Source organism: Podarcis cretensis, assembly GCF_951804945.1.
Source record: "Podarcis cretensis genome assembly, chromosome: 2".
Taxonomy (NCBI): Eukaryota; Metazoa; Chordata; class Lepidosauria; order Squamata; family Lacertidae; genus Podarcis; species Podarcis cretensis.
The window spans coordinates 352576-376572 of record NC_137171.1 but is presented as its reverse complement, the minus strand read 5'-3'; the positions used below and the strand labels follow the sequence as shown (position 1 = coordinate 376572).

General features: G+C 49.2%; 1 protein-coding gene across 3 annotated transcripts in view; it reads right to left on the bottom strand.

Annotated features, from left to right (window-relative positions):
- GMIP (GEM interacting protein) overlaps nucleotides 1-23997 on the bottom strand; it is a 97965-nt gene that overhangs the window by 71557 nt on the left and 2411 nt on the right. For 2 of the 3 annotated variants that reach the window (XM_079967804.1, XM_079967799.1), the window contains exon 2: nucleotides 4766-4903. The exons of the other annotated variant lie outside the window; for it this stretch is intronic. In XM_079967804.1, coding sequence (XP_079823930.1) covers nucleotides 4766-4903 — 138 coding nt within the window. The remainder of the gene's footprint in view (nucleotides 1-4765; nucleotides 4904-23997) is intronic. 3 annotated transcript variants of the gene reach the window in all.

Sequence of the window (23997 nt, the reverse complement as noted above, 5' to 3'; positions counted from 1 at the left end):
GGCATATGTAGGCATTGGTGAGAAGGGCATTTTACAGGCTTTGGGGATGTGGCTAATGAATGTAAATAGGGTGCGGGATCTTGGTGTAAACTTGCATCCCTGTCGAGATCACATGCTTTCACTTACACACCTATCAGTAATAGGCTGAGGTGGGGGAAGGGTACCATAACAGTCCTATATGTGGCTGGTGTTTCAATGGCTGCTGCCCAACAATATTGTTATGTCCTAAGCTTGGATCCTAGAAAAATAGGCAAGTAGGGTCCTAGAGTGCAACAACTGATTGGCTTGCAGCATCAGCCCAATCAGACCCCAGGAGGAAGCTAATCAGCCAATCAGACAGGACTCATTGTGCAAATAATGTATATAAAAGTCTGTGGTTTGGGGGGAAATTCAATCACTGTTTTACAAGCTGCAATAAAGAGCATGAAATCACTGCAGGACTCTGAGTATATTTCAAATATCAATATGAGAATTAGGCTGGAGAGGATTTAGAGGGGGAAGGAGCTGAAGAGTGTCTATTCCCAGCCCTGAAGAGAACTCCTGAGTGCCTAGCCTTGTTCACATGAAGCCTCAATTCACCACAGACACTTTGACAACTTCCTCTTCAAAAATACAGTGGTACCTCGGGTTAAGAACTTAATTCGTTCTGGAGGTCCATTCTTAACCTGAAACTGTTCTTAACCTGAAGCACCACTTTAGCTAATGGGGCCTGCCGCTGCACGATTTCTGTTCTCATCCTGAAGCAAAGTTCTTAACCTGAGCTACTATGTCTGGGTTAGCGGAGTCTGTAACCTGAAGCGTCTGTAACCTGAAGCATCTATAACCCAAGGTACCACTGTAAAACAAAAAAACACACCAGAGGACAGTGTGGGCTGGCCTCCACTGACTTCTTTGGCGGCAATCCTACCAAGTGAACAAGGGAGCAGGTGATCCAGAGAGGGATTTTCTTAAAATCTTGATGTTGAGCTCCTTTACATGGGTTTCCCACCCAACCAAAATGCTCAAAGGCCTGGAAACGATGCCTTATGAGGAATGGCTAAGGGAGCTGGGCATGTTTAGCCTGGAGAAGAGGAGGTTAAGGGGTGATATGATAGCCATGTTCAAATATATAAAAGGATGTCACATAGAGGAGGGTGAAAGGTTGTTTTCTGCTGCTCCAGAGAAGCGGACACAGAGCAATGGTTCCAAACTACAAGAAAAAAGATTCCACCTAAACATTAGGAATAACTTCCTGACAGTAAGAGCTGTTTGACAGTGGAATTTGCTGTCAAGGAGTGTGGTGGAGTCTCCTTCTTTGGAGATCTTTAAGCAGAGGCTTGACAACCATATGTCAGGAGTGCTCTGATGGTGTTTCCTGCTTGGCAGGGGGTTGGACTCGATGGCCCTTGTGGTCTCTTCCAACTCTATGATTCTAGGAGGAGGAGGAGGAGGGGGAGGAGGAGGGAGAAGGGGGAAGGGAGGGGAAATTAGAGTAAAATATAAAGAAGAAATAAAGGAGATAGAAAGAAAAAGGGAGGGAAAAGAGAGAGGAAAGAATAGTAATGATAAAAAATTGAAGTGGTGGTCCAAATTATAGCATGAGGTAGGTGGCCACAAAAGGGGGGGGTTACCAGCGGGAAGGTAAACGGCGTTTCCGTGTGCGGCTCTGGCTCGGCAGATGCAGCTTTGTCACGCTGGCCACGTGACCCTGGCCTCTTGAGTGAGATGGGCGCACAACCCCAGAGTCTGTCAAGACTGGCCCGTACGGGCAGGGGTACCTTTACCTTTACCTTTTACCATTGAAAATGGGTGGGTCTGTGATTTGTATTATTGTTATTATTATTATTTGTTGGGGGAAGGATAGGACAGAAAGGAGAGATGAGGGAAGGGGATGGAGGGGGTAGGAGATTTAAGAGTTAACAAAGAAGGAAATTGAAAGCAAAAAACAAAGAGCAAAAAACAAAGAAAAAGAAGGGAAAAAAAGAAAAATCTGAAGATGTTGAGATGGTGTGCTTAACAGTAGTGTGTGTGTGTGTGTGTGTGTGTGTGTGTGTGTGTGTGTATCAAATGAGAAAAGTAAAAAAAAATATGTAGAAAACCCTTTTGAGAGGGAAAAAATAAAATTGTGGGGGGGGGGTATTCTCTTTAAAGAGAAAAAGGAAAAAATGCGGGATGGGGGAAGGAGAGAAGAAGAAAGGGGGAAAGGGGGAGGAAGGGGAAAATAACAATAGCAATAACAGCAAATGGAGAAAAAGTTTTGTTTTAAAAGAGGATGGTGATAGTACAGTGGTACCTTGGGTTACATACGCTTCAGGTTACAGACTCCGCTAACCCAGAAATAGTGCTTTAGGTTAAGAACTTTGCTTCAGGATGAGAACAGAAATTGCGCAGCAGCGGTGCGGCAGCAGCGGGAAGCCCCATTAGCTAAAGTGGTGCTTCAGGTTAAGAACAGTTTCAGGTTAAAAATGGACCTCCGGAATGAATTAAGTACTTAACCAGAGGTACCACTGTAATGGAATTGGCGGGGGGGGGGGGGAGGACTCCTCTCCAAACAAACAGGGGATTTTTATGTTATTCTTTTTTTCTATGTAATTTTTAAAAATGAGAGATAAAAATAAGAAAAGTAAAAATGAAAGAACAAAAAAATTAAAAATAAATAAATAAGAACAGCAAGCCTGGGGCAAAGCGGCAATCCTAGGGAGTAGCCTGTGTTGGTTCAGGGTGCCGCCATTTTAATTCTTAAGAAGTAATTTTTTCAGTTGGGAGGGAAAGAAAAAACATATTATTAAGAAATATTTTTTAAAAATTAAGGAGAGGGAATTAAGATTTGATAAATAAATAAATAAATAAATAAATAAATAAATAAATAAATAAATAATAATAAGATGGTTGTAGTGGCAGTGCCCCACCCCCCCAAAAAAGGAAACGAAAAAAGAGAGAGGAGGTTTTGAATAATAATGAAAAATATTCTTCCCGTGGGGGGGGGGGGCGTGCTGCGCTCTCTTTTCTTCCAGGGTGTCCTTCGTCACGCGGCCTCCCTCTGGGCCCCGGTCTGCTCCTGGAGTGCTAGCCACTGGGGAGGTAGACTCGGGTTGGGCCTGGGCTTGGCCGCACGATTCTTCGTGGCCTCCCTGGCCCTCCTGGTGCTCGTTTCTACCTTTGGCGCTGGCGGCAGTGGCGGCAGCAGTAAGCTGGGGAGGTTGGGGCTTCTTCTTTTTTCTTGTCCCCCCCCCCATGTTGGCTCCGGAGGCCTCCAGGCCCCAGAGCTCTGCTGGGCCGTTGGCCAGGTGTTCTTGGTTCCAGCTTGGCCAAAGTCGTTGGGGGGGGGGGGTTCTTGGCGGCTCCCCTGGCTGACACACTGGGCGCCCCTGGTTCCTCTCTGGTGGCAGCATTGGTGGCGGCAGTCCTGGTGGCCTGGGAGCCAGCCAGGCAGCGCAGTTGATGCTGGCTGCCTTCAGGGGCTCCATGCCGCCATGGTGCTCGCCACTTTGCCTCGCTGGAAGTTAGGTACAGAGTTTTTGTCTTCCATTTGAATTAACACATTTAATAAAAAGGAGTTCTATATCCCAAATATTTCCTGTGTGTGATGTTTATCTTATCCATGTTGTTTCTTCATTCTTCCTGTTCTCTATCTGTCCTGCACAGCATCGCTACTTCTGCTCTTCCACTCTTCCCCCCTTTTTGTTCCCAGAAAATGAGGCAGAGACACGCTATCTTTCTTTTTTGTTATTGTTTGAGTCTAGATAGAGAATGAACTGGTGTCCTGCCAACGCTTTAACAAGACTCCGGTTTCTCCTTCTCGGTCAACTCTCTCAATAATGATCTGGTGTCCTGCCAAAGCCTTGGCAGATCTTCAAAGTCCAGGTCCTCCCATAGTAGTACAGTGAAAGTTTGATGCTTTAAATCCATTTCCATTTTCTCAGTTATATTTTTCATTGTAATCCATAAATATAATCCGTTCTCTTTTATCTCTTCTTGCCTTTTATCAGTTTATTAGCATTCAAGGGATGGGTGGGTTGCCAAATCATTTATGTAGCAAACATGATATATATAAAGAAAGGGTAAAGGCTCCCCCCACATACCGTATTTTGCATCCAAGGAAGTCTTTTCAATTCAAGTCGTAACGGCTTTGTAGCTGTTCCAATTTAGCAGTTTGTGATTTTGTCCCATCTATTCCAGCATGTGTCTGTATATCAGTCCTAATTTCACTCCAATAAAGTGCCTTTGCTTCATTAATGGCTGAGTAGGGAGCTTACCGATGGGCGAAGTGCCCCAGGTCCTGTGGGGAGCTTGCAAGGACAATTACCCTCAAATAATCTTTGTTTATTCTTTGCTAATGGTCTCTGCTACTGTGGGAGCAGCATCCATTAAGGCAGACAGGAACCAGAAGGAAAGGTCTCCTAGACCTTCAATAAAAGATGGCACTGTGCTTAGAATGCAAAACTAGGATTGCAGGAGCCCCAGGTTCAAATTCCTGCTCCGCCACCCAGTTGACTGGGTGAATCTTGCCGCCTGCTGAGGCTGAAATAGGGTAGGGAACCATGAAGGGCCCCTGAAGGGTGTGGGAGAAATGCAGCACATAAATATATAACGGTAGTGTGGAAGAGGGAACTGTGGCAGACACCGCCTCTTATTACTGAGCCATGATATGTGATGCTTGCTAAATTTCCCCTCCTCTGGATAAATAAGGTATTCTTATATCCTATATGTCTTTACCCCATCTTTTAAATTGTCTTTGGAAACATTGTTCAGGGTGGCTTGAAAGTACCTGGGGTTAGATACTCACCATTCACACAGGTGATGAGAGAGGCAATGGCTGGCTGAATGGCAGAACCATTCAAGGCTGGGTACTTGCTGAGAAAGGATGAGGTGGCCTGGAGCAAGTCAGCCAGTCTAACCTCAATTGTGTCTGAGAGGGCATCGCCTGCAAACAAAATAACAGCAGATAAACGTGTATTATTATTTCTATCTCTGATTTTATTGGGTTGTCATAACATAACTATTAAAAGAACTGGCAGATGTGATCTCAGAACCACTGGCAGTCATCTTTGAGAATTCCTGGAGAACAGGCGAAGTCCCGGCAGACTGGAGGAGGGCAAATGTTGTCCCTATTTTCAAAAAGGGGGAAAGAGAGGACCCAAATAATTACTGCCCAGTCAGTCTGACATCAATACCAGGGAAGATTCTGGAGCAGATCATTAAGCAAACAGTCTGTGAGCACCTAGAAAGGAATACTGTGATCACCAATAGTCAGCATGGATTTCTGAAAAATAAGTCATGTCAGACTAACCTGATCTCTTTTTTTGACAGAATTACAAGCCTGGTAGATGAAGGGAACGCAGTGGATGTAGCCTACCTTGATTTCAGCAAGGCATTTGACAAGGTGCCCCATGATATTCTTGTAAAGAAGCTGGTAAAATGCGGACTTGACTATGCTACCACTCAGTGGATTTGTAACTGGCTGACTGACCGAACCCAAAGGGTGCTCATCAATGGTTCCTCTTCATCTTGGAGAAGAGTGACTAGTGGGGTGCCACAGGGTTCTGTCTTGGGCCCGGTCTTATTCAACATCTTTATCAACGACTTGGATGATGGACTCAAGGGCATCCTGATCAAATTTGCAGATGACACCAAACTGGGAGGGGTGGCTAACACCCCAGAGGACAGGATCACACTTCAAAACGACCTTGACAGATTAGAGAACTGGGATCTAGGAGTCTTGGTTGACCAAAAACTTGACATGAGCCAACAGTGTGACACGGCAGCTAAAAAAGCCAATGCAATTCTGGGCTGCATCAATAGGAGTACAGCATCTAGATCAAGGGAAGTAATAGTGCCACTGTATTCTGCTCTGGTCAGACCTCACCTGGAGGACTGTGTCCAGTTCTGGGCACCACAGTTCAAGAAGGACACTGACAAACTGGAACGTGTCCAGAGGAGGGCAACCAAAATGCTCAAAGGCCTGGAAACGATGCCTTATGAGGAACGGCTAAGGGAGCTGGGCATGTTTAGCCTGGAGAAGAGGAGGTTAAGGGGTGATATGATAGCCATGTTCAAATATATAAAAGGATGTCACATAGAGGAGGGAGAAAGGTTGTTTTCTGCTGCTCCAGAGAAGCGGACACGGAGCAATGGTTCCAAACTACAAGAAAAAAGATTCCACCTAAACATTAGGAAGAACTTCCTGACAGTAAAAGCTGTTTGACAGTGGAATTTGCTGCCAAGGAGTGTCGTGGAGTCTCCTTCTTTGGAGGTCTTTAAGCAGAGGCTTGACAACCATATGTCAGGAGTGCTCTGATGGTGTTTCCTGCTTGGCAGGGGGTTGGACTCGATGGCCCTTGTGGTCTCTTCCAACTCTATGATTCTATGATTCTATTAGGAAGAACTTCCTGACAGTAAGAGCTGTTCGACAGTGGAATTTGCTGCCAAGGAGTGTGGTGGAGTCTCCTTCTTTGGAGGTCTTTAAGCAGAGGCTTGACAACCATATGTCAGGACTGCTCTGATGGTGTTTCCTGCTTGGCAGGGGGTTGGACTCGATGGCCCTTGTGGTCTCTTCCAACTCTATGATTCTATGATTCTATGAACTTAATAAATAATAAACATTTAATTCATTTATTTTATTACATAAAATTTATATACCGCTTAATTGTAAAGAAAAAAGAAAAAACCTTCAAAGATAAATTTAAAAACATAATTTATTTAAAATGTACTAAAGTTAAAATGCTAAAATATATTAAAATTCACATCAGCATTTCTAAGCATTAGGGTAGGCTTGCCAAAACGAATTCCTCCAGCAGGCACCCAAGAGAATGAAGTGCAGGTGTCTGTTTAATAGCAGCAGGCAGGGAGTTCCACAATGGAAGAGCTGCCACACTAAATGAGCGAGTTCTTATCAAGGCAAAGAGGATTCGTAGGTACCTGTAGTGGTGTCAATTCCACTGATGGAAGCAGTTGAGGGGGCACATTTGGGGGAAGGCAAACTTGTAGGCAAACAGGTCCCAAGTTAAGGGCTTTGCATTCAACACCTTGAACCGGACCTGGTGGCAGGTGGGCACAGGCATCCTGTGCGGACGAGGCCTCACTGCTTGACATTGAGAGTCTCAGGCTCTGCCTCCTGAGCTATCCCATCCTTGTTCAATATTAAATCAATGCATAACCGTTGTTGTCTTTTCCCTTTCTTTACTGTGTTCCCTGTAGTAGAAATGGCTTTGTGCAGTGCTTTTTCTTTTTAGGTGCAACAGCCATGCAAGGGTGAGGCTGGGCTTGAAGAACGCATGTGTCAGGGGTTCAGGAGCAGAGGCACAGGGAAGAGAGGAGATGGAGAGCGAAGGGGAAGAATCCGAGGGGAGCGTAGGAGAAGAGGACAGTGGACCGAGGGATTCCATGAGCCTCTCCAGCGAATCGGAAGATTCACAGAAGGGGGCGCCAGTGGCCAGGGGTAGGGGGTTCCCAAGGGGAACGTCCCAGGAGCAAGGGGGCAGCAGGGACTCCCAGAGCAGTAGTTGGAAATCAGGACCAGCTTCCCCACCAGAGCAGAGTGGGGGGGAAGAGTCCCAAGGATCAGGGCCAGTGCATTCCCCACCAGGGAGAGAAGATAAGGCAGGGCTGACCACACCTCCATCGGAGAGTCAGACAACGGAGGGGAGGTCAGATCCGGCCAGGATCCCGGAAGAGGGAAGCAGTGACAGAAGTAGTGTAACGGTCAGGAGGAAGGTCACTGGGTTGGCGCGAGAGGCAAGTTCAAATGTACAGGAGCGCGGGACAGCAGAGAATGAGGATTGGGAACCGGGTCCTAAAGGGAGGGGGAGGGGGAGGAGCTAAGCGACTCAGCGTCGGAAGAGTCCAGAAAGGGCAATGCCCCAGCGGGCAGGAGGACCCAGAGGAGGAGAGAGCAGCGTAAAAGGTGGAGCCGGGCTAGGATCTTAAACTGGTGTCATAGGGGAGGAGACTCAGACGGTACTTCACCGGTCTAGGCTTTAAGACGTAGAGCTGCGTGCGGCGGCTTTGAAATGGAAACTGAACCTCAATAAAGACTTTTGTACATAACGACAGCCTGGCGTTGGTCCTCTGTGAGCTGGGACCTAGAAGCAGCTCTGACAGTAAGTACCGTCTCCTAAAAACCTCGCAACGTGAGTGGACGCAGCGAGGGGCGAAGATTGGTACTTCGCGAGCTCACGAAAGCAGCACAAGATGACTACCGAAGAGCAAATGGCAGCTCTGCAAAACGCAGTGACACAACTCAACGCAGAAATACTAGCGTCCAGGAGGAGAGAAACGGAAGCAGCTGCGGTCTGCAAGGATCTGCAAGCCAGGTTGGAAATGTTGACTAAACAGGGGCTACCGGGAGCCAGACCAGAGGGGATTGGGCTGGGAAAGAGAGGAGGCAGCCTTGTGTCTCATTTTGATGGGAGTCTGCAGCACTATCCTAACTTCAGAGCAGACGTGGTTTTTGCGCTAAAGTTACTGGAGAAGGACTTTAGAGATGAGCAGGAGAAAGTAGGCTTCATACTAACGCATCTCCATGGAGAAGCTAAAGCGTGGTTGCGCAATCTGTGGAGAGATAATGATCCAGCCCTCCAAAATGCGAATGCCTTCATTAAGGCAATGGATGCTTGTTTTTTATCAGCGACAGATGTAGATGTCGCTAGAAGAGAGATACATGGATTGAAACAAGGCAGAGCCACTGTGAGGCAATATCACTCCCGCTTTTTTGCATTGGTCAACGCGCTGGGATGGGAAAAAGATTCAGCGGCCGTCAGGGACCTGTTCTGGGAGGGGCTAAACGGGGCTGTGAAAGACGAAATCGCAAGGGGGGAGAGACCCCAGAGCACTCAAGAAGTGGTCCAGAGAGCGCTAACGATTGGTGTGCGTCTGGAAGAACGTCCCTGGAGCAAAGACGAAGGGCGTTGGGGACGCACACCAGCAAGAGCACCTCCCTTCTTTCCCAGGGACTCAGCGCGCGCTCAATCCACGCCTCCACTGGGAGGGGGAGAGGAGCCGATGGAGATAGGTGGTGCCAAGGCTCAGTCAGCAACCAGAGCCCTAACACCGGGAGCAGCCAAAGTGAAGCCTCCTAGAGGGAACAGGAAGTGTTACATCTGCGACAGTGCTCAGCATATGGCAAAAGAGTGCCCCCAGAGGCTCCACAAGCACACTGCAGCCTCAGCAACAGTAACAGAAGCAGTTCAGCAGAGAGAACCACAGCAGGGAAACGACGAAGTCTGGCTGGAAGCAGAGCCACTGGGGCCCAGCCAGACGAGTCAGTGAAGCAGTCCCCAGGAATCTTACAGCCCACAGACCCCCTCCCGCCCAAACCAGTGGTGCAGCTCACCGCAGCACTCCAGCTTCCCAATGGGCTCACCATGGAAGTCCCTATTACCATTGACTCTGGTAGCAATGCAGACTTTATAGGAGTGGATTTCATCAAGCAACATAGCATAGCGCTCCTGCCTGCCACGATGCCCCTAAAAGTAGTGACAGTCGATGGAAGAGAATTGCTGGGGGGACAGGTGGTACAGCAAACGCCGCCAATGGTGATGCGGATTGGAAATCACCGCGAAGTCATCAGCTTCAATGTCACCCACCTGTCAGACACGCCCATAGTATTGGGCATGAGCTGGTTGGACAGGCACAGCCCGGCATTGGCATGGTACCAGCGTAAATTGACCTTCTGCTCCTCCTACTGCGCAGAACATTGCATCATGACTAACCAGGAGGACGAGGGGCAAGAGGATGACCCACAGCTACAACTGGGCATGCTGCAAGCGGTACCTGACAAGTACAAGGCATTTTTGGGGGTCTTCTGCGAGAAGGAAGCGGACAAGCTGCCTCCACACAGACCCTACGACTGCAAGATTGACCTCCTGCCGGGGGCGACGCTGCCGACGGGAAAACTGTATTCCATGTCTGAAGACGAACTGCAAGAGCTCAGGGAGTTCATAGATCACAACTTGAAGCGGGGATTCATCCGGGAATCCAAAGCAGTGGGGGGCAGTCCTGTGTTCTTCGTGAAGAAAAAAGACACACCCCAAAAGAGGTTGGTAGTTGATTTCAGAATCTTGAACTCGAAAACCAAGCCCACGGCTTTCGCGATGCCCAAGATCGACGACTTGCTCGCGACGGTGAGGAAGGGACGCATCTTCACCAAGTTGGATCTACACGGGGCATACAATCTTATACGCATGCGGGAGGGCGACGAGTGGAAGACGGCCATGTTTACGCCCTTGGGCACCTATGAATATAGGGTTATGCCGTTCGGTTTACAAAATGGCTCCCACTGCTTCCAAGCCTTCATGCATCACGTGTTAGCGGGGCTCCTCTACAAGAAGTGCATCTGCTTCCTGGACGACATTCTGATCTTCTCAGAATCGCAGGAGGCTCACGAGAGAGATGTCAAGGAAGTCCTGCAAAGACTACGGGAGCACAGGCTTTACGCCAAACTGGAGAAATGCCAGTTCGACATGACGGAGGTGGATTTCCTGGGCTACAAGCTGTCCGACAAGGGAATCGCCATGGACAGCGCCAAGGTACGATCGGTACTGGACTGGAAAAGCCCACCCAATCGGAAGGAGGTCCAGAAGTTTGTCGGCTTTGCCAACTTTTATCGCAAGTTTATCAAGGGTTTCGCTATGCAGACGGCGGCCATCACGGACACCCTCAGCTCCAAGAAGAAGAAGTTCATCTGGACGGAGCAGGCGGAGCAGTCCTTTCAGAAACTCAAGAGTCTCTTCGCTTCCGAAGAACAACTGCTACATGTGAACCCCAGCAGACCCATGAGGGTTGAGACGGATGCCTCCGACAGAGCCGTGGGGGCAGTCCTGTTGCAGCAAGACCCGCAAGGGGATTGGAGGCCGTGCGCTTTCTACTCCAGGAAACTCAGCAAGTCGGAGCAGAACTACACCATCTGGGACAGAGAGTTGCTGGCCATTCATGCAGCCTTCAAGGCGTGGCGGCACTTCCTCATCGGAGCCAAACACACGGTGCAAGTTGGCACGGACCATAAGAACCTGGAATACTGGCGCACGGCGCGGTTCCTGAACCAGAGACACATCCGCTGGGTGGAGTTCTTTGCGGATTTCGACTTCAGGATAGAATATATCCCCGGAGACAACAACATCATGGCTGATGCGCTATCCAGGAAGCCGCAGTATCTGGAGGAAGCAGCACCGGTAGCGGCCAAACACATTTTCGCACCTAAGGCGTGGGCATGCGCTTCGGCCACCGTGGACCTGGAAGCAATACGGCGCGAGCTTCGAACGGATTCCTTCGCACGATCCAAGATGGAGGAGGTGCGCAGTGGCACAGTGAAGGACGACGAGTTCCAGATACGCGACGGACTGCTCCTCCGCAAAGGGGCCATCTACGTGCCGGGAGATGAACTCCGCGCGAGAGTACTGCAACAGCTACACGACGCACCCAGCGCCGGACATTTCGGCAAGGAAAAGACGGTGGAATTAGTAGCCAGAGACTTTAGGTGGCCCAAGATGCGGGGAGAAGTCGCGGATTACATCACGAGGTGCGACACATGCCAAAGGGCCAAGCCAGTACACAGACCGCCAGCGGGACTGTTGGAACCGCTACAGACCCCGTCCGAACCGTGGGAGAGGGTGGCCTTGGACTTTGTCACTGATCTGCCCAGCTCGAGGGGCAAAACAGCAGTACTCGTGGTAGTCGACATGTTCACCAAGATGGCGCCCTTCATTCCTTGCGCGAAGGTGGCCACAGCGGAACAGACAGCCAAGCTGTTCATAGACCACGTGTTCAAGGTGCACGGCCTGCCACGGTCTATCCTGTCTGACCGGGGGCGCCAGTTCATCTCCAGTTTCTGGCAGAAGCTGATGGGGATCCTGAACGTCAAGGTCAACCTAGCGTCGGCAAGACACCCGCAGACCAACGGACAAGCGGAGAGGGTCAACGCCATCATGCAGCAGTACCTGAGATGCTACGCGAACCAGCAGCCCTCGAACTGGGTGGACTACCTACCGCTGGCTGAGTTTGCCTACAACAACACGAAACACGTGTCCACGGGGGTGACACCGTTTTTCGCCAACAATGGGCGACATCCCAGGACCTTCCCGGGCTTAGAGAAAGAGGGGGAAGGGGAGCCGCAGGGAGCAGAGGCATTGGCAGAGGAGTTACAGGAGGTCCATGAACAGCTCCGAAGGCAGTTAGAGCTAGCAAAACACGTGTACAAGATGCAGGCAGACAGACACAGGAGAGTTGGGGAGGACATACGGGTAGGGGACTGGGTCTGGTTAGCAGCCCAGGCAGTGCCGGCCAGATCCTTAGCTAAGAAGAAGCTCGGACACAAGCAGCTAGGCCCGTACCAAGTCGAGGCACAGATCAACCCAGTGGCCTTCCGGTTGACACTACCGGAGGGATCCAGAATGCACCAGGTCTTTCATAGATCGGTGCTCACGCCCTACAAGGCACCTCACAGGTTTCAGGCGCCAGGGACAGCTCCTAGTCCGCTTAGAGACGCACCCACGACAGGGGGGTCGCCGAGGGCGGGGCCGCTCAACGAGGTCACAGAGATTTTGGACTCAAGATGGGGGGAAGAGGGGGTTGAATATCTCCTCGCAAGGGAAGGTACCCCGGCCAGCACCAACAGCTGGGTACCGTACTATGCGGTGGAGGAGCACTACCTCAAAGACGAGTTCCACGCACTCTTCCCACACAGGCCCATGCCGAAGGATTATTTTGACGAATATCTTTTCACACCCACACTTTCAGCCAGCACGTTCCGTGGTTTCTCTTCAGAGGAGGACACGGCGCCGGAGACTAGCTCCCCAGAGGGGTCCCTCTCAGGGTTTGGCACAAGCGGCTCTTATTGGTGGGAAGATCAACCTGTGGTGGGGTGGCGCACAGAACTGCCAAGCGGGCCAGCGCACGCAGCGTGACCCCAGGCGACAGGAGGAGAGGGGGTCATGGACGTGTTGGGGGAGGATCCGGGGTTCGAACACACCGGCAGAGAGATGGAAGCGGAGGAGATCGACGTCGACGAGCCCGTTGAGGACTGGCCGGATCTACCCGGCTGGAGGCACACCACGGGGGAAGAACTGTATCCTGCACTCACCCCCACAACATTGGAGCACCCAGAACCCACGCCAGAAGAGGGGGAGGGGGGAAGGGGGGCTTCGAGGGGGGGATGGATGTCAGGGGTTCAGGAGCAGAGGCACAGGGAAGAGAGGAGATGGAGAGCAAAGGGGAAGAATCCAAGGGGAGCGTAGGAGAAGAGGACAGTGGACCGAGGGATTCCATGAGCCTCTCCAGCGAATCGGAAGATCCACAGAAGGGGGCGCCAGTGGCCAGGGGTAGGGGGTTCCCAAGGGGAACGTCCCAGGAGCAAGGGGGCAGCAGGGACTCCCAGAGCAGTAGTTGGAAATCAGGACCAGCTTCCCCACCAGAGCAGAGTGGGGGGGAAGAGTCCCAAGGATCAGGGCCAGTGCATTCCCCACCAGGGAGAGAAGATAAGGCAGGGCTGACCACACCTCCATCGGAGAGTCAAACAACGGAGGGGAGGTCAGATCCGGCCAGTATCCCGGAAGAGGGAAGCAGTGACAGAAGTAGTGTAACGGTCAGGATGAAGGTCACTGGGTTGGCGCGAGAGGCAAGTTCAAATGTACAGGAGCACGGGACAGCAGAGAATGAGGATTGGGAACCGGGTCCTAAAGCCCGCCGGAGGGAGGGGGAGGAGCTAAGCGACTCAGCGTCGGAAGAGTCCAGAAAGGGCAATGCCCCAGCGGGCAGGAGGACCCAGAGGAGGAGAGAGCAGCTGTCAGAGCTGCCTCCAGGTCCCAGCTCACAGAGGACCAACGCTAGGCTGTAGTTATGTACAAAAGTCTTTATTGAGATTCAGTCTCCATTTTAAAGCCGCAGCGTGCAGCTCTACGTCCCGACCTTAGACCGGCGAAGTCCCGTCTGAGTCTCCTCCCCCACCACACCAGTTTAAGACTCTCGCTTTGCTCCACCTCTTCCTAAGTTCCTTTCTCCTCTGGGCCCTCCTGCCCGCTAGGGTCTCATCCTTCCTGGACTCCTCTGACGCTGACCCTGACGATTCTTGCCCCTCCTTCCGGCGGGCTTTAGGACCTGGTTCCCTATCCGGGCTACCTTCTGTGCCGCTCGCCTGTACCTTTGAACTTGGCGTGCGCGCACAGCCTGCAACTTTCCTCTTAACCGTTAACTCGCTCTCCGATGGAGGCGTAGTCAACCCTGACTCATCTTCTCTCGCTGGTGGTGCATATGTGGGCTCTGACACCTGGGACTCCTCCCCCCCACTACGCTCTGGTGGGGAAGCTGTTCCTGATTTCCAACTGCTGCTCTGGGAGTCCCCGCTGGCCCCTTGCTTCTGGGGTGTCCCCCTTGGGTCGCCCCTTGCCCTGCCCATCGGCGCCCCCTTCTGTGAATCTTCCGATTCGCTGGAGAGGCTCATGGAATCTATCGGGCTGCTGTCATATTCTCCTACGCTGCCCTCGGATTGCTCCCCCTCGCTTTCCATCTCCTCTCCTCCCTGTGCTCCCGCTGAGTCCCTGACAGCAGCGTAAAAGGTGGAGCCGGGCTAGGATCTTAAACTGGTGTCGTAGGGGAGGAGACTCAGACGGTACTTCGCCGGTCTAGGCTTTAAGACGTAGAGCTGCGTGCTGCGGCTTTGAAATGGAAACTAAACCTCAATAAAGACTTTTGTACATAACGACAGCCTGGCGTTGGTCCTCTGTGAGCTGGGACCTAGAGGCAGCTCTGACAGCATGTCTGTTGCATCCTTCTCATGCCACCCTGCCAGCCCTGAGCTGCTTTATGAGGCTGGGTTCTGATCTGAATGACTCACACAACGAATCATTCAGATCAGATCCCAGCCTTGCAAAGTGGCACAGGACTGGTAAGGCAAGATGAGAGAGCCAAACGCACAGTTCCCCCTCAAAAAATGCACCCAGGGCCATCAGCCTGGCAGCGTCCCCCCCTCCCGGCACTATGCCCCTGACTTCTGATAGAGGAAGAGGCATTCCTCCAGGTGTCTTAGTCCCAAACATGGGTGTAGCTGGGGGGGGGGAGGTGCCCCTCCTAAATCAAGTAAATAAATAAATAAATAAATAAATACTTAACTAACTGACCAATCGCATCACAGATTACTCGGTTTTGCCCCCCCAACAAAGAAACACCCCCCCCAATAAACCCTGGCTATGTCCATGGTCCCAAGTACCATAACTTAAGACTTTAAAGATATGCACCAGCACATTGAATCTCACAGAGGGGCATTAAGCTGCTTTCACTTTTCACACCACATTTGTGTGTGTGCGTGGACCACCATCAGCAAAGGGAGATTGTCTCCTCTGCACAATATTCTCTGCACTTGGAGCTTTACAATGGATTGCCTCCCACACTGCAGAAGCAGTATTCCACTCAGGCAACAGGACTTTCTGTTCTGCCCGTGCTTCCTCAAAATCTACCCTGGAGCATAGCTGTCAAGTGTCCCTTATTTGAAGGGACAGTCCCTTATTCTAGTGCCATGTCCTGCTGCTGTCCCTTATTGATGGATGTCCCTTAAATGTCCCTTAAATGATGTCCCTTAAATTTCAAAGGAAGCAGCTCGTCTCCCTCCCTGCCGGCCAGGGAGGAGGGAGGCTCCAACTGTGTTGCTTGGCTGTGTTGCTCACCCAATAAGAAGTCTAAGAACGACTGGGGGGGTGGAGCTTGCATGCCTTGTGTGTGGCTAGTTAATGCAAGCTGAGGGGGTTTTTGAATGCTGGACGCCATTTTCTTGCACGTGCTGCTGCAAACTTTGCAGTGCAAAGCCAGGCCGGGGAGCCATCTTAAGTTGAGGCTGCATAGGCCTTTTGGTGCATGTGTTTCAGATTCTATTCAGTTGAACCTCTGGTTACGAAGTTGGTTGGACAGTTTTCTCGAAGCTACCCAGCATGAGTTTGACCAGACTGCAGGAGGAAAGGAAGACTGGAGTGCCTGGAACAGGTGAGGCTGCAGGTCCCTTATTTTGGCTGCTGGTCCCTTATTTTCAAGGCTGCTGGTCCCTTATTTTCAAATCTGTAAGTTGACAGCTATGCCCTGGGAGATCTCTTAGGGTTGCCATATGTCAGGAATTTCCCAGACATACCCAGGATTCGGTTGTTGGGAACAGCATCCAGGTGCAAATTGCTGCTATGTCCAAGAAAATCTGGATGCATGACAACCTATATTGGAAGTGGCAATTTTGCCTAAAAATGAATTAGCCTAAACTAAGATTTTGATTTTAAGATTTTGTGTCGACCATGGCAAACTGTGGCAAGTTCTTAAAGAAATGGGAGTGCCTGATCACCTCATCTGTCTCCTGAGAAATCTCTATGTGGGACAAGAAGCTACAGTTAGAACTGGATATGGAACAACTGACTGGTTCAAAATTGGGAAAGGAGTACGACAAGGCTGCATTTTGTCTCCCTGCTTATTTAACTTATATGCAGAATTCATCATGCGAAAGGCTGGGCTGGATGAATCCCTAGCCGGAATTAAGATTGCCGGAAGAAATATCAACAACCTCAGATATGCAGATGACACAACCTTGATGGCAGAAAGTGAGGAGGAATTAAAGAACCTTTTATTGAGGGTGAAAGAGGAGAGTGCAAAATATGGTCTGAAGCTCAACATCAAAAAAACGAAGATCATGGCTACTGGTCCCATCACCTCCTGGCAAATAGAAGGGGAAGAAATGGAGGCAGTGAGAGATTTTACTTTCTTGGGCTCCATGATCACTGCAGATGGTGACAGCAGCCACGAAATTAAAAGACGCCTGCTTCTTGGGAGAAGGGCAATGACAGGCCTAGACAGCATCTTGAGAAGTAGAGACATCACCTTGCCAACAAAGGTCCGTATAGTTAAAGCTATGGTTTTCCCAGTAGTGATGTATGGAAGTGAGAGCTGGACCATAAAGAAGGCTGATCGCTGAAGAATTGATGCTTTTGAATTATGGTGCTGGAGGAGACTCTTGAGAGTCCCATGGATTGCAAGAAGATGAAACCTCTCCATTCTGAAGGAAATCAGCCCTGAGTGCTCACTGGAAGGACAGATTGTGAAGCTGAGGCTCCAGTACTTTGGCCACCTCATGAGAAGAGAAGACTCCCTGGAGAAGACCCTGATGTTGGGAAAGATGGAGGGCACAAGGAGAAGGGGGCGACAGAGGACGAGATGGTTGGATAGTGTTTTCGAGGTTACCAGCATGAGTCTGACCAAGCTGCGGGGGGCAGTGGTGGACAGGAGTGTCTGGCGTTCTCTGGTCCATGGGGTCACGAAGAGTCGGACACGACTAAACGACTAAACAACAACAACAACAACAACAAAGATTTTGAGGGTGCATGGGCGGGGCCTGGAGGTGAGATGAGTGGGAGTCTGCTGCATGAATGGAGGAACAGCGTTGACTACAACTCACTCTCTTTGTGGATTTGTGGTTTCCAGATGTCTGCTGGCCAAGATAACATGAATGCAGCGGGACAATTGTTGGGGAAGGAACCAGGACGAAGGGGTCCTCGATCATTTCCAAACCCAGAGATTATGGGAGACAAAACAGCCTTGGAATATTTCCAAGAGAGAATAGTTGGGGAGGAGAAACTAATCTCACAGCCTAATCATCGGAAATATGCCGCATTGTGGTCAATGGGTCTTAAAGGTAAAGGTAAAGGTACCCCTGCCCGTACGGGCCAGTCTTGACAGACTCTGGGGTTGTGTGCCCATCTCACTTAAGAGGCCAGGGGCCAGCGCTGTCCAGAGACACTTCCGGGTCACGTGGCCAGCGTGACATCGCTGCTCTGGCGAGCCAGAGCCACACACGGAAACGCCGTTTACCTTCCCGCTGGTAAGCGGTCCCTATTTATCTACTTGCACCCGGAGGTGCTTTTGAACTGCTAGGTTGGCAGGCGCTGGGACCGAGCAGCGGGAGCGCACCCCGCCGCAGGGATTCGAACCGCCGACCTTTCGATCGGCAAGTCCTAGGCGCTGAGGCTTTAACCCACAGCACCACCATAGCCATAGAGATAATCAAACCAGGACACTGTGAAATGGCAAACCAAAGGCAGCTCAGTGCAAAATAGGGGCTGCCCACAGATAGGCATGCAAATCATGGGATCTCCACAGCCATTTCCTCCTGGCCCCACATCTTCCTAGCAATAAATGGGGATCTCGGTCAGTGGTGCCACAGTCTTATGCAAAGTCAGAATGCAGCCCCATTGTTATGTACTGAGTCGAATAGGATCCAAACTGCAGCAGTCTGATTGGTCCTAGAACAATAGGATCCAAAAGGCAGCAGTCTGATTGGTCCTAGAACAATAGGATTCAGAATGCAGCAGTCTGATTGATCCTAGAACAATGCAGCAGTATGATTGGTTGGCAGGAACCACCCAATCATGCTCCAGATTGAAGTGAATCCACAACCTGATTGGCTTACAGTAGAATTCCGGAATTAGCCAATCATGTGCAGCCCATTGTGTAAATAATGTATATAAAGCAGATACTTTGAGGGGACTTTCATTCATTCCTCCTCACCACCATGAGCTGAATAAAGAGCATGAAATCACTTTGAGTATATTTCACCCATGTGCATTACACAAGGTTTGCAGCTACTATGTGTACAAAGTAGGAATGAGTGAGGTCAAAGGTCAGATATTGCTTAAGTTTGTGGTCAGGAGGACAGAATCTGAGCCTGCTATCTAGTCTTTAAACTAGAAATGCCAGCAACAACAAAAAACCTGGCTGTTTGGACTTCTGGACACATTAAGCAGAGGTTCTATTATTGAACTATGATCTTCCTTTGCAGATAAATATAATAAGTGTGGATGTAATCCAGCCTCCACACTTTAAAGCTGTGCTCAACTTGGCTCTGGATGTTCAGCCCAATTTAACAGGATGCTGGTTGAAGAGGATGCAAATTTGGTTAGTCTGAAAACAGGGTTCGCTGTTGCTGAGCGCCATCTGGTGACTTTTCTCACAGGCTGCACAATGGGGGAAGCACCAGCCGCCTTGGTCCTCACCAAAGGAGGCATTCGAGAATGCACTTCTCTTTCAAAGCAGAAATACATAAATTGTTGGATTATTAGTTCATCATGTCACGGAAATAGCTAGGGCCCTCCATGTCTATTTAGGGTATCAATGTACTATATCAAGCACCTACTGACTCACCCATGCCTGCCATTTGCATTGGGGCATCAGCAGGTGAGCTCCTGTTCACTCTCATGCACTCTGGATCAGAATTGCAGCAGGAGCAAAGGGCTGAAGCTCACACCAGGGTGCTGATTTGGATTGGGGTGGGAGGTGGGAATCATCCTTGCAATGCACTTTGAAAAAGTCATTCACACAATTGCTGGTTGCGTGAATGGTGTCCTGTTTAGCCTGGCCCTCGTGTGGGTTGCTGCTGGTGTTCAGCTGCAGCTTAGAATTAGAATAATAATAATAATAATAATAATAATAATAATAATAATAATATTTTTTTATTTATACCCCGCCCTCCCCAAACAAGGCCAGGCTCAGAGAGGCTTACAAGCAAAATAAAAACAAGATGAATGATTACAACTTAAAAACAAAAATAAAATACAACATTAAAATAATGGAACATTAAAATATTAAAATGTAGCCTCATCGCAGGAGGAGAAGGAAAAGAAAAAAAAAAAAAAGAGAGGGGGGGAGGGAATCAAATTGGCTCCAAGCCAAAGGCCAGGCGGAACAACTCTGTCTTACAGGCCCTGCGGAAAGAAATCAGATCCTGCAGTGCCCTGGTCTCATGAGGCAGAGCGTTCCACCAGGCCGGAGCCAGAGTTGAAAAGGCCCTGGCTCTGGTTGAAGCCAATCTAACTTCCTTAGGGCCTGAGACCACTAGGGTGTTGTTATTTATGGACCTTGAGGCTCTCCGTGGGGCATACCAGGAGAGGCGGTCCCGTAGGTACGAGGGTCCTAGGTCGTGAAGGGCTTTAAAGGTCAAAAACTGCACCTTAAACCTGACCCTGTACTCCACCGGGAGCCAGTGCAGCTTGAAAAGCACTGGGTGAATATGCTCCCATGGCAGAGACCCTGTGAGGAGCCTCGCTGCAGCATTCTGTACCCGCTGGAGTTTCTGGGACAGCTTCAAGGGCAGCCCCGCGTAGAGCGAATTACAGTAGTGAAGCCTGGAGATGACCGTCGCATGGATCACTGTGGCCAAGTCGGGGCGGGAAAGGTAAGGGACCAACTGCTTGATGCGGCGAAGGTGGAAAAATGTCGCCTTGGCTGTTGCTGTAACCTGCACCTCCATGGAAAGGGAGGCGTCAAGGATTACACCCAAACTCTTAACGGAAGGCAATGGCACTAATTGGGCCCCCGCAAGAGAAGGCACTTGGTCCCTCATCCCCATGCCATCCTGACCTAGCCATAGGACCTCTGTCTTCGAAGGATTTAGTTTCAATCGGCTCCCACGAAACCATCCAGCCACAGCTTCCAAGCATCTGGTCAGTGTGTTCGGGGCTGAGTCGGTGTGGCCATCCATCAGCAGACAGAGCTGAGTGTCATCAGCATATTGGTGACAGCCCAGCCCAAAGCTCCGGATAATCTGGGCAAGGGGGTGCATAAAGATGTTAAAAAGCATCGGGGAGAGAATTGCGCCCTGCGGCCCTCCACACACCACGGATGTTTGTTGCAAATATATAATGATGTTTGTTGCAAAGATTGCATTGTGACTAAAGCAGTTCCTGGTTGACTGTGGAGCTTCTGATGAGGCATAGAGGCAGCAACCTATTATAACAGGCAGTGCTGTAGTTACAGGAGTGAGGAATAGCTGGAAGCTTTCAGAGGGGCGCCATTGAGGTTCCACGCTGTGTGTGTGTGTGTGTGTGTGTGTGTGTACGCAAATGTGCACTGGTGTGTGTACCAAACTGGGCCTATGATCCGAGTGAAATAAAGCCTAGTTTCACCCCTGCATATTTAGACAAGGCTTTTCTGTCTTATGAGCATTTCCTGAGTGTTAATGATCTGAGGTTGCAATCACTTACTTAATTGCTTCTTACCTGGGAGAAAGCTCCATTACAGGACTTACTTCTGAGTAGACCTACATAGGACTGCACTGTTAAAGTCTAGCGCTCAGGGAACATGATGTTTTGGATTTCTCCCAGCACAAAGATTGTGACTCTGTGGAGTTGGGGGGGGGGGAGCAGCAAACTTGTGCCACAAGAACCACTTGTCTCTTGTACTGATTTGGGAATAATTCAACATGCCTTGAACAGTTCTGGCTGGGGTTCCTATCTGAATAAAATATGGGAGGGCGGGGCAGTAAGCCCTGCCCCACATAATTGATCACAATATGTGGTGCACAAACACCATTTGAATGGCTATGCCCTTTGGGGGAAGGACTAGCCCCCTCAAATATTTTATTGGGGGACTGAAGGGACCTTGTCCTCTGGGAGTTGGCTAAATATACCTTCAGTAAGTGGTTGCCCTCATTAGAGTCCCACCATAAGCTCAACAATCAATCTGGAAACACTTTTGTAGTGATCTTTGCCAATACTGCCTTAATATATTTTGTTGCTTAAGGGGAAAGATTCAAATGACACCCTTGACCCACATGGGGCACAATCCCAAAGAAGGTTACTTTTCAACAAACTTAATTTAAATCAATGGGGTGTCAGTGGCCGCAAGAGAGTAAAAATGACCAACAGTTGGCAGTGCTAATTCCTGGAATTCCTAGGCTAGGATTCAGGCATTAGAAGATGGGAGTTATACAGCAGTTGACCGCAACCCAATGCTCAGTTAAGTGCATTTAAGCCTATAGATTTTCATTGACTTAACTGCACTTAAGTTTGCATTGGCTTGCAGTGTAATTAAATTTTTAGCTGTTTTAACTAGACTTCATCAGCTTCTGGTATTGACCTTAATCTTAAATTATTATCCCAGTTCCGCAGTTCTATCATAGACAAATACATCTGATGTTCTCCAACGTGTTTACATAATGGTTTTACCTCTTGTTCTAATTTTTCAACTTTTTGGCTGGTAGCCTCAGCCAATTTACGATTCTCTTCAGAGGCCTCAGTTAACTGCCCAATTGCTTGTACGTTCTGTGCCACCTGTCCAGTTATTCTGTTTAGACAAGCTGTATTTTGATCAATTTTAGCTGTTTGTTCATCCGCTTTCTTGTCCAGAGATTCTACTCTTTTATCCAAGGATTCCAATTTTTCATAAATTTTCTCTAGGATTGAAGCAGTTGCTCCTGAGGCCATATCTTCCAACTGTAACTGCTCAGTTTCTTCTTCTTCCCCTGCCAACGGCAGAGTGGATACAATTTCTTCCTCCCCTGCTACCGGCAGAGTAGGTACAGATGATCTACGTGTCTGTAATGCTGAGGTTAAAGTTGTTTGTCTAGTTCTTGCTCCCCTTTTTCTTGTGCCACTCATTCCAACTTTATCTAACAGTCAAGGTCAAGCTGAGTTGTTCCCATGAGAATGCCACAGCCCAAGAGTAAACAATCGTATAGGAGGAAAGGAAAGAGAAAATAGAATAATGTCACTGCTGTAAGTCCAGAATCCTCTAGAGGGAGCTTGCAATGTCTTGAGAGAAGAAGTCAAATCAAATAAAATCAATAAAGTCAAATTTAATGTCCATAGACCTTCAGTAGCTAGTGCTTAGCAAAGTTAGAATTGACAGCAAAACATTGTTTCTGACAAGTGTCAACTGGTGTTTCAAAGTAGCAAGTCTTAAAATGCTCTAAATGTTGCAAGTCCAAATCCACAATAGCCAAGTCTGCAAACTGACAGTTTTACTGTTCAGGCAGCTCAAGTACCTGAGCTTCTCAGTCAAAATCTATAGTTCCCATAGCAGAAGATTATCACAGTCCAAGTAAAGGTTAAATCCAGTAATTAAGTTAAATCTTTACTTTGTCTCAAAGCAGCTTCAATGGGTGCTCAAATCAGATGGTTTAAAAAACCTCTACAGTGGCTCCACTCCTCCAGCTCTTTTTGCTTTGAAATTTAAATAGCAGCGGAAGACGGACTTCCTTTTAACATCTCTCCGCTTTCAGCCAAATTTCCATTAATTTAGACTCCAATTTTAAAAAGTCCTTCCTTACTCACGGGTTGTTGCTTTTCAGTTCCGAACGTTCCAAGGAAAAAAGGTCAGCGCTCACCAGCAGCAGCTGCGCGGCTTCACTCTGCAGAGTAGCAATCAACTCACAGCGCCGCAACCCCCTCCACGATCCGAGGCTCCTTACGGGGTCTCTTCAACGTTTTGAGGGTCGCTCCTGGCGCCCGCCGAGTCCCAGGACCACAGGCTCTTGCTGCCTGTGGGTTTCAGACGCGGGTCTCCGCTTCGCCGTAGCGGAAGACCCGATCTCCGCAGAGCTCCCTTTCACTAAAGGAAAAGGACCGCCATTGCTGTTTGCACCGCCTCACAGCCACTTTAATTAATCATTATTATACATTAATACAGATGATTCAGAAGTCTCACATCTTTTCTGCATTCTGATAAATGTTCAGGGGTGTGAATAATTCTTGTGCTTGACTTTAAAAACAAACAAATTAGTATTAACTAGAGTCAGCATGCTGACCATGGGTATAGTGTTTAGCTTGATTGTGAGGACCAAATATTAAAATCTTCAGGGTGCGCAACCTCATTCATTCCCATTGCCTTGTACTGCATCAGCCACTACCGGTTAAAATGAATTTTCTAAAAGTTTAAATTTATAAAAGATATGAGAGAAAGTACTCACTGAAGATATATTTCCTTATGTGTATTACCATGTGTATTACCCTAGAGTGGAAGGTTAATAGGTGACTGACTAATCAATGTAAATACAAAAAAATGCATTTTGATTGGGATTGCTGCATAGTTCAGTTTCTGGACCCAAATTTTGCACACTGTTTCCACCATCACTTCTCAGGCACTGTCCCCAGACTCAGCCCTGGCACACCTGTCCCTGGAGCCTGGTGCCAACTCACCAATCCATCACACACAAATCTCTTGAGTTTATGCTTATTGCCGCAGTCAGAATGTCAGTGGCTTCCCATTGGAAATTGGACTCACCTCCTTCCT